This window comes from Phaseolus vulgaris, chromosome 7 (genome assembly GCF_000499845.2).
Source record: "Phaseolus vulgaris cultivar G19833 chromosome 7, P. vulgaris v2.0, whole genome shotgun sequence".
Classification (NCBI taxonomy): Eukaryota; Viridiplantae; Streptophyta; class Magnoliopsida; order Fabales; family Fabaceae; genus Phaseolus; species Phaseolus vulgaris.
The window spans coordinates 3,861,132-3,872,719 of record NC_023753.2 but is presented as its reverse complement, the minus strand read 5'-3'; the positions used below and the strand labels follow the sequence as shown (position 1 = coordinate 3,872,719).

General features: G+C 32.1%; 1 protein-coding gene across 1 annotated transcript; it reads right to left on the bottom strand.

Moving 5' to 3' along the window:
• Positions 1-2,076: 2,076 nt before the first annotated feature.
• On the bottom strand, positions 2,077-4,020 carry LOC137828359 (F-box protein SKIP22-like). The gene has a single exon (XM_068634889.1). The coding sequence runs from the start codon at positions 3,865-3,867 to the stop codon at positions 2,488-2,490; it is 1,380 nt and encodes a 459-aa protein (XP_068490990.1). The 5' UTR covers positions 3,868-4,020; the 3' UTR covers positions 2,077-2,487.
• Between the last annotated feature and the right edge of the window lie 7,568 nt (positions 4,021-11,588).

Genomic DNA, 11,588 nt, shown 5'->3' with positions numbered 1-11,588 from the left:
CCATGTTGTTGCAACTTCATGTCAGCTTTATCTTTCCACTTGGTCTATATTCCTTGTTTATATTTAAAGTAAGGTTTAACACCGCTTTCAATCCTAGTATATTTTGTAATTACTCAATAGTCTTTTAGTTTTTTTTTACTTAATATAATCTCCAATTTTATTAGAATAATTTAATTCAATCCTAGTATATTTTGTAATTACTCAATAGTCTTTTAGTTTTTTTTTACTTAATATAATCTCCAATTTTATTAGAATAATTTAATTTAATTTCTTCCATTAATTGTCTTGATATCATTAAGATAGGTAGAATTAATGCATGATGTCCTGTCACCTAAACCAAATTTTTAAACACATAATAAAAGTTGAACATTTAGAAATAGACCAAATTGAGTCGTTCTGTCAAAATTTAAGATTACGTTGAATCGGAAAAATAACACTCAAAAACTACGTTAAGTAATTGCAAAAAATGTGGGGAACAAAAATAATATTAAACCTTAAAGTAACAAAAGTACGAGTTTTTTTTTACTATAACGATATTGATGTTGTATTATTCTTTCCTACTGTATCTTACTGCTTGAGGAGGCATTTCTTGGGAACTCCTTGAGGAAGCCGTGACTGTGGATAATGATAGAATGAATCAAGTTTAATCTAAGTTTTTATCCAACTTAATTAAATTAGACTTAGCTTTTTAATTTAACAAGTCGATTCAATATGTCTTAATATATATATATATATATATATATATATATATATAAAATAATGATAATATGTCATGTATAATATGTCTTATTTATTTATTATAAGTTGAATTAGATTGAATTTATCAAACTTAGAATATATAAACTTGTTCAACCCAATTCTAATTGAATGGGTTAATATACCTCTTGTTTTTCTAATTTCCCTACCATTTCTTCTCCCCCTCCCCCTTTCTGTAGTATCAAACAAAAATACTTTTGCAAAACCAGAAACTCTAGTGTCCAAGTTATTTCATCTATGCAGTAACACTGCACTTAAAAACAAACACAATTTCCACTCCAATCATTCTACAAAAAAGTCCATGCCTGAAGATTACTTCCCTTTAGCCATATTTCAATTCTTTGTTCTTTGTATTTTCCTACACTATGAGCTGTTTGATGGAGGCGATTTATAATGTATACACTCAAACTTTGAACATCACATTTCATTCAATCATAACAATTACTGGAGAGATTCACACTTCCTTTATGGAGGCTGGATTTCACTTCAGTCCAGTGTCCATGTCAAATACAGCAGCAGCCTCTTGTTTCAGTAATTTTGACACTTGGTTCAGCAAAAGTACTGATAGCTATAAGAAGTCATGCTCAAACCAGAGACACACTATGACTATAAGATAACAAACAATGGAGAACCCATTACTCCATGACATTAATGGTAAAGAGCTGCTTTATAATTAAACTGATAGCCTAATGCATGACAAAAATAGAAGTAGAATAACCAAAAGAAAAAGAAAAAGTATGCAAAAAATAGTCAGTTCAGAATGTCTGACGTCCCATTTAGTTGAGTAGGCAAAAAGTAGTTTAGTAGTTACCAATACAAAGTAAACCTCCACCCGCAAAAAAGAGGTAACACATGCACAGTGCTCTATTTTGGCTCATGATATTCCTTCCCATTTGCAAGAATCAAGATACAATGTCACCACGTAGTTCATGCACTTCATTGTCCATCATCCTACTATCTATGAAGTTAAATTATTACACTTACACATCACACTGCTAGCATGCCCTACAAACTAAAACTAAATTTGACTCGCTTCTAAGAAGTTTGGATTCACCATTTATCAAAACATGTTTAAGTTCAAAACCAAGTATGAAAAATAGGATCGCACAAACGAATCATTATCGTAAATAACTACCCCTGGCACCACGCCAATGTTTTCTTTCTGCGGATAGGAATCGTGCGCAAACAATAACTTTTTCTAATGTCATAACATACCATCCTCATATGGTCAATTGGCTATGTTAGTAGGAAACATCACAACATTCAAATCACTTTATATTAATGACGTTATATACTGCTCTACTGTACTACAGTAATATGTACAAAGCAAAAACATGAGGTCCATACATTTTTGGAGAAAATAATCCGAGACAGTTTTATACATATGCTGGAACAGCGTTAGGCTTTGCCTTGGCATAAATTGGAAGACATGAACCAAAGCTAACACGCACAAAGACTGAAAAACAACTATGTCCTGACCACATATTTGGAATACTATCATCTTAACCAAAACATATAACTACACAAGTAAAACCGACTAAAAATTATGATTTCCCACCAGGAAAAAAAAAACCGACAAACAATACTTACAAACATTATTTATTCAAAAACCAGACACTCGTGATGCACTAACTTTGCAACTTATTTTCTAAACAACTAAGGAGAAAATAGGTGAGCCATACCAAGGTTTGGGTCCCAGCACTTCACTTCATTGATGAGGAGAACTTAGCATTATGGATTGAAATCTCTCAGATTACACGGAGGAATGATAATCCGGCTTGGTTGGTATCTAGGGAAAGCAACACCATAGACTGGCTGCACACCATATTCTCCACCCCAAATTGGAGCAGGAGGCATTCTAAAGGGGTTCGGTGGGAGAATAAAGTGTCTTGAAATCCCATGTCGTCGAAAAGGAACCCCTTGGGACCTCTTTTTTGTTTCCCAGGACACAGCAAACAAATCCTTGAAAAGCCACCCTCTAGTCTCTCCTTGTCCAAACTCCTCCAAATACTTCTTCTTCCACAACTCATTGCTAGTGGACAAGTATCGCAACTCTGAACAGGTGCAAGCTACTTTGGCCAAATCAACACCAGGAAGACGCTCCAAAATCAAGAGCTTAATCTCCATCGGTAACCGCATGAAACAAGGTGGAAGCTCCAATCCAGCCTTTTCACAAAGATCAATCAACAGTGGCAATGCAAGCCTATCTTTCACCAACTTCCACATTTCAAAAACTTCGTTCCCAAAGATAATTTCTTCCCCATCATTAACACTGCCTTTAGATTCAGAATTTGCCAGCATCAACTCTAATGGCCTAACATATTTACGTCTATCCAAACAAACATAATGCAACCTCGAGCCAGTATCATCAGACAACGACCCACAAACATTCACAAAATGCCCCAATGTCTGAAATCTCAAATTCACACTATGAGAAGCACCATTAACCAGAATTTCAGGCAGGGCATACCTCAACGATATCATTGAAGAAGACGCCGAAGGAGAATCATCAAGAAGGTGAAAACAACTAACCGCCATACCCGAATCCTTGTCGATTCTAACAAACCCAGATTCAAGAACCACACCGTGGACCGTAAACACTAACAACTTGAAATCACTAACGTTGTTTCCGAGGGCTTCTTTTAGAACACTTTTCACAAAGAAAGGTTCTGAATTGGTACTCACCGCCACCGCCTCATCAGATCCATCAACCATTTCGATGGTTTCCACCTCCGCAGGGTCCAAAGTCGGACACTTTTCAACGGCGGGGGTCGAGGGGGAATCGCCGGTGAGCATTTCCGGCGAGTTTTGGACGGTGGGTCGGTCGCGGGAAGCGGTTTCTGGCTTGTGGGGGAGGGTTTCGAGGGAGAAGGCGGTGGGGTTGAGAGAGTAGAATATGAGGTCGCCGGCGGCCACGCCAAGGGAGTGGAGAGAGTCGTTTGGCGAAGAGGCGCGAATTTCGTCCTTTCTGTTGAGGGAAAGGTGCAGAGAAGAGGAAGAAGAAGAAATGGTGTGAGAAACGGTGTCGATGAGTTGCTGCAGAGAACATGAATTGGGGACTTCGATTTTGAGGGTTTCTTTGGATTCCAAGGATCTGAGTCTCAGTTTCATCGTGTTTGATTCTGTGTCGCTACTTCTTCCTGCCTCGGTTCTTCTTTGATGGGAGAAGGGAGAAACGTTTTGTGTCTCGCACACACTGCTTCAATTCGTTGACGGATCTTTTATATCTATCACGCTTTACCTGTGTGAGCGTCGAAAAATAAACAAACATGAATAAATCCATTTTATTATATATAATAATACTATCTGAATTTTTTAGTTTACATATATAAAAATTATAAATTGAGTTAAAAATATTACCCGAACAAATTGTCACGAGTAAAAATTAGTTTTTAAAACTGATATGAAATAGCTATTACACGTGTGAATATGATTTTTATTATTGTAACCGTTAGTGTCAAAACAATAACTTCATGGTTATCATATTGTCATGTTTTAATATTATAAAGAAGAGAACTAAAAAAATAATTATGTACACCTGTAGACCTTCTTTATCAAATATCACTAACAATTTTAATAATTAAGTACAAAATATATTAAATAAATTTTAATTTTCTAACATAATTAACATGATTTTAAAAAGAAAAGAAAAATGAGAAACTCCATTACTAAAAAAATATTTATTTTATATTTATAATCTGCTACCTATAACCTACTACCTATAATTTGTTACCTATAACTTGTTGTATATAACCCGATACCTAAATCCTACTACTTATAACTTGATATCTATAATCTGATACCTATAACCTGCTACCTATAACCTGCTATTTATAATCTGCTACCTATAACCTATTACTTATAACCTGATATCTAATACCTATAACTTGGTACCTAAAACCTAATACCTATAACTTGTTACCCAAAACCTAATACTTATAACTTGTTGTCTATAACCTGATACCTAAAACCTACTACTTATAACTTGCTACATATAACCTATTACTTATAACTTGATACTTATAACCTGGTACCTATAACATGTTACCTATAACCTGCTACCTATAACTTGTTACCTATAACCTGCTACCTAATACCTATAACTTGGTACCTAAAACCTAATACCTATAACTTGTTACCCAAACCCTGATACTTATACTTATAACCTGTTGTCTATACCCTGATACCTAAAACCTATAACCTGATACCTAAAACCTACTGTCTATAATCTGTTACCTAAAACTTGTTAACTAAAACCTAATACTTATAACTTGGTTACATATAACCTACTACTTATAACATGTTACATATAACCTGCTACATGTTACATATAATCTATTACATGTTACCTATAATCTGCTACCTGCTACATGTAACCTCCTACCTGCTACCTGTTACATGTAACCTCCTACATGTAACCTGCTACATGTAACCTGCTACATGTAACCTGCTACCTATAACCTGTAACCTACTACATGTAACATGCTACCTATAACCTGCTACATCTAACCTGCTGCCTTTAACTTGCTATCTGCTACCTGTTATCTGCTACCTGCTACCTGTAACCTGCTACCTGCTACCTGTAACCTATAACCTGTAACCTGCTACCTGTTACCTATAACCTGTAACCTGTCACCTGCTACCTGTAACCTGTCACCTGCTACATGTTACCTGCTACCTGCTGCCTGTAACCTGCTGCCTATAACCTGCTACCTGTAACCTGCTATCTACTACCTGTTACCTGTTACCTGCTACCTGTAACCTGCTACCTACTTCCTGATACATGTAACCTCTAACCTGCTACTTGTAACCCATAACCTACTACCTGCTACCTGTAACCTGCTACCTATAACCTTTAACATGCTACCTATTACCTATAACCTGTAACCTCCTACCTGTAACCTACTACCTATAACCTGCTACCTGTAACCTGCTACTTGCAACCTGCTACCTCTTACTTGTAACCTGCAACCTGCTACCTGTAACTTGCTACCCGTAACCTGCTACCTGTAACATGCTACCTGCTACCTGTAACTTGCTATCTGTAACATGCTACCTGTAACTTGTAACCTGTTACCTGCTACTTGCTACATGTTACCTGCTACCTATAACTTGTAACCTGCTACCTGCTACTTGTTACCTACTACCTGTAACCTGCTACCAAAACCTGTAACCTGCTATCTGCTACTTGTAACCAGTAACTTGCTACCTGCTACCTGCCACCTACTACCTGTAACCTGCTACCTGTTATCTGTTACCTGTTATCTGCAACCTGCAACTTGCTACCTGTAACCTGCTACCTATAATCTGTAACCTGTAACATGCTACATGTAACCCTATAACCTGCTAATTGCTACCTGCTACCTGTTATTTGCTACCTGTTACCTGTTTCCTGCTACCGGCTACCTGCTACCTGTAACCGACTACCTGCTACCTGCTATCTGCTACATGTTACCTTTAACCTGCTACCTGCTACCTATTACCTGCTACCTGGTACATTTTACCTGCAACCTGCTACCTGTAACATGCTACCCGTAACCTACTACCCGCTACCTGCAACCTGCTACCTGTAACATGCTACCCGTAACCTACTACCCGCTACCTGCAACCTGCTACATGCTACCTGTAACCTGCTACCTGCTACCTGCTACCTGTAACCGACTACCTGCTACCTGCTATCTGCTACATGTTACCTTTAACCTACTACCTGCTACCTATTACCTGCTACCTGTAACATGCTACCCGTAACCTACTACCCGCTACCTGCAACCTGTTACATGCTACCTGTAACCTGCTACCTGCTACCTGTTACCTGCTACCTGTTACCTGCTACCTGCTACCTGCTACCTGCTACCTGTAACCTGTTACTTGCTACCTGTAACCTGTAACCTACTACATTCTACCTGCTACATGTAACCTGCTACCTGCTACCTGTAACCTGCTACCTGTAACTTGTAACCTGCTACCTGTAACCTGCTACCTATAACCTGTGACCTGTAACCTGCTACCTATAACCTATAACCTGCTACCTGTAACCTGTTACCTGCTACCTGTAACCTACTACCAGCTACATGTAACCTGCTACCTGGTACCTGTAACCTGAACCTGCAACCTGCTACCTGCTACCCACTACCTGCTACCTACTACCTATTATCTTCTACCTGCTACCTGCTACTTGCAACCTGCTACCTTTAACTTGCTACCTGTAACCTGCTACCTGCTACTTGTAACCTATTATTTGTAACCTGCTACCTGCTACCTGTAACCTGCTACCTGCCACTTGCAACCTGCAACCTGCTACCTGTAACCTGCTACCTGTAACCTGCTACCTGTAACCTGTTACCTACAACATGTAACCTACTACCTACTACCTATTACCTGCTACCTGCTAACACAATGAACATCATTATATTAAAACAATTACGCCATATGTTGTTTCATTGTGAGGACTTACAAATCACTAATCTTAATTTGTCACTAATATAAAACTAAGCAAAAGGAATATAATAATGAAGAAAAAAAAATAGGAATAAGATGAGAAACTCCTTTAACAAACCCTAGGAAAATATATATTTTATAATCTCTTCACATTTTCCGCAACAATGTCGACATCATAAAGCATTCATCCTCCCTGTCGACGCCCACATCAACAATAACATCAAGATAGTTTATAAAACTTACATTGGCGGTCCAATCAAAGTGTTCCTTGTCATAGGTCCTTCATCATCTATCCCTTTTTTTCTTAATTTCTTTATAAATTTGTTCTTGAACGAAAAAGAAGGTCGTGAACATCCATGCAGCACATTTGACAATCGCGGGTATCGAAACTATGTACTTGTGCAAAATCTTAATGTTTTTATTTATTAAAGTAATGGTTTGAGATAATTTGCTTCTCTATCTTCTTTCTCCTCTTTCGCCTCTACTTGCGGCATGAAAATGAAAAACAGAGTAAAAATAAATAAAAATGAGGAGCATGAACAATTAAATAATCCGAATTTATACAACCTGCGTTCATTGATTATAACAAAATAAACAACAATTTAGTCTCTTTATCTCAAACTTCTCTCAAAGTTTTCTTTTTTATGAAGATTCTCTTCTCAAAGTTTTCTTTTGTAGTGTGTTTTTTGTGTGAGTTATAGGAAGTTAAGTAACTTATCAAACCAATTCAAAAGTTAAACTTGACTCATTCTTCTCAAATAATAAATGCAGTGCACTTCTCTTGACAACTTTTTTCAAAATTAATATTATTTATTTTTTAGTTTTAAATTTAAGTAATTATAAAATAAAGAAAATAAAATAATTTTTTAAAACCAAAAAACTGTTTTGTTAATTGTTGAAATTACAAAATGATAAAATAACCAAAATAAAATAATAAAATAAAATATTAATAAGAATAAAATAGAAATAAATTTGTAACAATCAAAAAAAATTATAATGAAAAATCCTTTTATATATAAGTATAGATGAGGTCTGCATATTATTTTCTTATTTTTTAATTCAAACAGACAAAAAGGTACACACAAAAAATTGAGAGAAGTGTAAGAAAAAAATAATAAAACAAATAAAAAAGAAAAAGAAAATAAAAAAATATAAACCACAAGAAAACGATTAGAAAATAGATATTTTATTGGGTTCTTCCTGGAATTTGTTATCTTATTTTTTTCTCTTTCTTTTCTTTATTATATTATTTTTTTAGTTTTATATCAGTTATTAGCAGGTTTTAATTTGAATATCAAACAGTTTCGTGAACTTGAAAACTGCTTAGTGGAAGGGGCTATTACTAAATCACCAGATAATTCTTCCGATAGAATAATATAATCAACTATATTAGAGATTAGAGAGGTAAAATAGGAAAACAAAAATTGTACACAAAAACAATTTCAAAGGGAACTTCTTTATGTATAGATTATTATAAATATTATAGATAGATTATAAATAATGACAAATTTGGTATATGTACACGAAAAATAATTATATATATTTTTCTTAATTATTAATTATAAATAATATTTATTTTTAAAATAAATTAGTTAATTATAACTAGGTCGAATATGTTTTCCCCCACAATAATTTTTTTAAATATTAATTATTCTAAAATTTAAAGATATGTTTTAAAAATATATATTTAAATTTTAGAAGAACAAAAATAATATATATTTTTAAATATATATTTATAAAAAAAAATTATCCATTATATTGTTAGTTCATTTAATTTTTAATCGGTAGATTTTTATATTTCATGTGATTCTCAAATTTTTATATTTTTCCTTCTTGAATAAAAACATCTAAAGGTCAATCTTAATTAAAAGTTACGAGGAAGTTGAATATTAATTGACCATTAACTTAGTCTTTTGAATCAACTTTATTGAAGTAACCAAGCATGTGTGTTTCCGTTGTAGTAAACCTTGTGCTTGGATATAATTTTTTTTAACTTTTAGGATATTTAAATGCATTAAATTTTAATTAATATAATTTTAAATTATTTTATTTAAAGAATTAAATTTAAATTTATCATAGAGATACAAAACTCATTTAAGCAACTTTTGACGTGGTTCACAACAAATTAATATGATCACAAACAATCTCTTTAATGCATAAGATATTTGTAAACTTGATACTTAAACTAAGCATTAATGAATGTTGTTATCATTTTTAAAAATTATCTTTTCTCAACCGTTTTTTTTTTAATGTGAAAGAATATGTTTGACGGTGATAATAAGTATTCCCAACTAATTGGTTCCTTATATAACAAATCAAAATATGCAAAAGAGATTATTTCCTTTCGAAGGATATACAATATATAATTTCGATAAGTAATTCTCTACCTTAACTCTCGTGGCTACCATTTTTTTTGACAGTTATGTCAAAAATCATACTCTGAGAAATTTGTATACAAAATCTAGTATAATGTATTTTGGTACAACTTCATGCATCAATAATGTTATCATGATCCTTTGGGTTTCTTCTTTAATCTTTGGTATTTTTGCATCAATAATGTTATCATATATTTTGGATCACATAATTAGTAATTATTTTTTAAGATAATAGTAACATATGTGTATGAGTTAGTCGACATTTTAAAATTCACTAACATAAATTTAACTTTTTACCTTTTCAAATACTTATTTATTAATCACATCTTCCTTAAAATTGAAAAAATTTTGGTCAATTTTTTTTTCTGAGTAAGTCAAGATCGTGTGTCATTGTAAGGAAAATATAAAGTTTATCATCATAAATAACAATTGTCATATTATCGTAATAATATTGTCTTGACTCTCTTGTATTTCTTAATATTTTTTTAAAACTAACAAAATATAATAATTAATGGATTTTTAATAAAACATTTTACTTTAAAACTAACAATATATAATAATTAATAAGCAACCATCAAACTTCTTATATAATTCAATCCAAATTAATAAGAAAAAATATTTTTAAATTGCATTCTATATCCAAATATAAATCATAATTTTGTAAACGCAAAACATAATTTTTTTAAACATCGTAAGTATGAAATTTGAATCAATAAAATAGAATAGAGATGATTAGCATAAATCTTAGATTCAATACATAGAAGTTTGCTGGTTACATTCAATCCCAATAGCAAACACTTGTGAAAATCATATAATTGATCTGGGAAACATTTTTTTCAATGACTTTAATAAGTTATTTCTCAACTCCATATTTTTCCAGAAACTTGATTTTTTCAATAACATGTTTACATTGCTAAAGGTTGTATGAACTCACATTATTTGTTGGAGTCAAATTCTCTCACTTCTTTTATCTCATTATTATGCAACAGTGCCTTTGTGATACTACACTGGCCAATCATATGTCTATGTTTTGGAGCACACATCCCATAACGTTTTGAATGGTTGAATAACATAAGATGGAAGAATATAATTCATAAAGATTCATAAAAGAGAATAATTTAAATGTTTCAACACCATTATTAAATCTTCCTTTGTAATAATAATAACTTTGATTATATAAAGCTTTCTCTTATTACCTTAAATATGTTTTAGTTGTTTATTATGATAAAATATAGATGATAATATTACTATAAAATTATTAAATAAAAATAAATTTTATAAACTAAAAATAATTAGTTGTTATATTGATTAAATTAGATACTATTTTAGAGATTAAAAAAATTATTGATTTTTAAATTATTTTTTATTATTAATAAGTTTATAAATTAGTATATAATTAACTATTAAAGTTTTAATTATTAATTATTTAAATTTTAAATTTATGGTACATGCAATTTTCTCATTCTAATAATATCTACTAGTGAAAGTATACTTGTTTATTTCAATACATAATAACATCACAAAAGTTGTAAGTGAGGTGTTTATTTACTTTGAAATCCTCTAATTGTATAATTTTTTTTAAGATTCCAAGAATAATAATGAAATTACAAAGAAAAGTACACATAATTACCAGAGGAAATAAACGGGCCGAATATATGAAACATATAAACATTTATTTTATATTATTAAATACTTATAAAAATTACAATTTTTTTTTCCATTTTTTCAGTTTATTTAACCTTATACATTTTTGACCCTTTTGTCATTTCTATTTCACTTCGAAGTCTAAGATTATTATTATTTATCTAAATATGTGGGAGTTTGTAATAGATCTGAAACATGAAAAAAATTAAAAGTTTTTATTTAAATAAGAAACGTGATGGAATATTGATAAAAGTTGTAAGATTTTATCAGTGTTGGGATTTAGAGAAGCTGAGCTTCGAGATTTTTTAAAGTAAATTTTAATATTTTGATTAATGAGTTTTAAGTAGATGTTTGAAATAGAAAATGAGTATTTAA

What these genes read in the sequence shown, in the direction of transcription:
- LOC137828359 (XM_068634889.1), bottom strand. Translation starts at nt 3,867, where the DNA reads ATGAAACTGAGACTCAGATCCTTGGAATCCAAAGAAACCCTCAAAATC.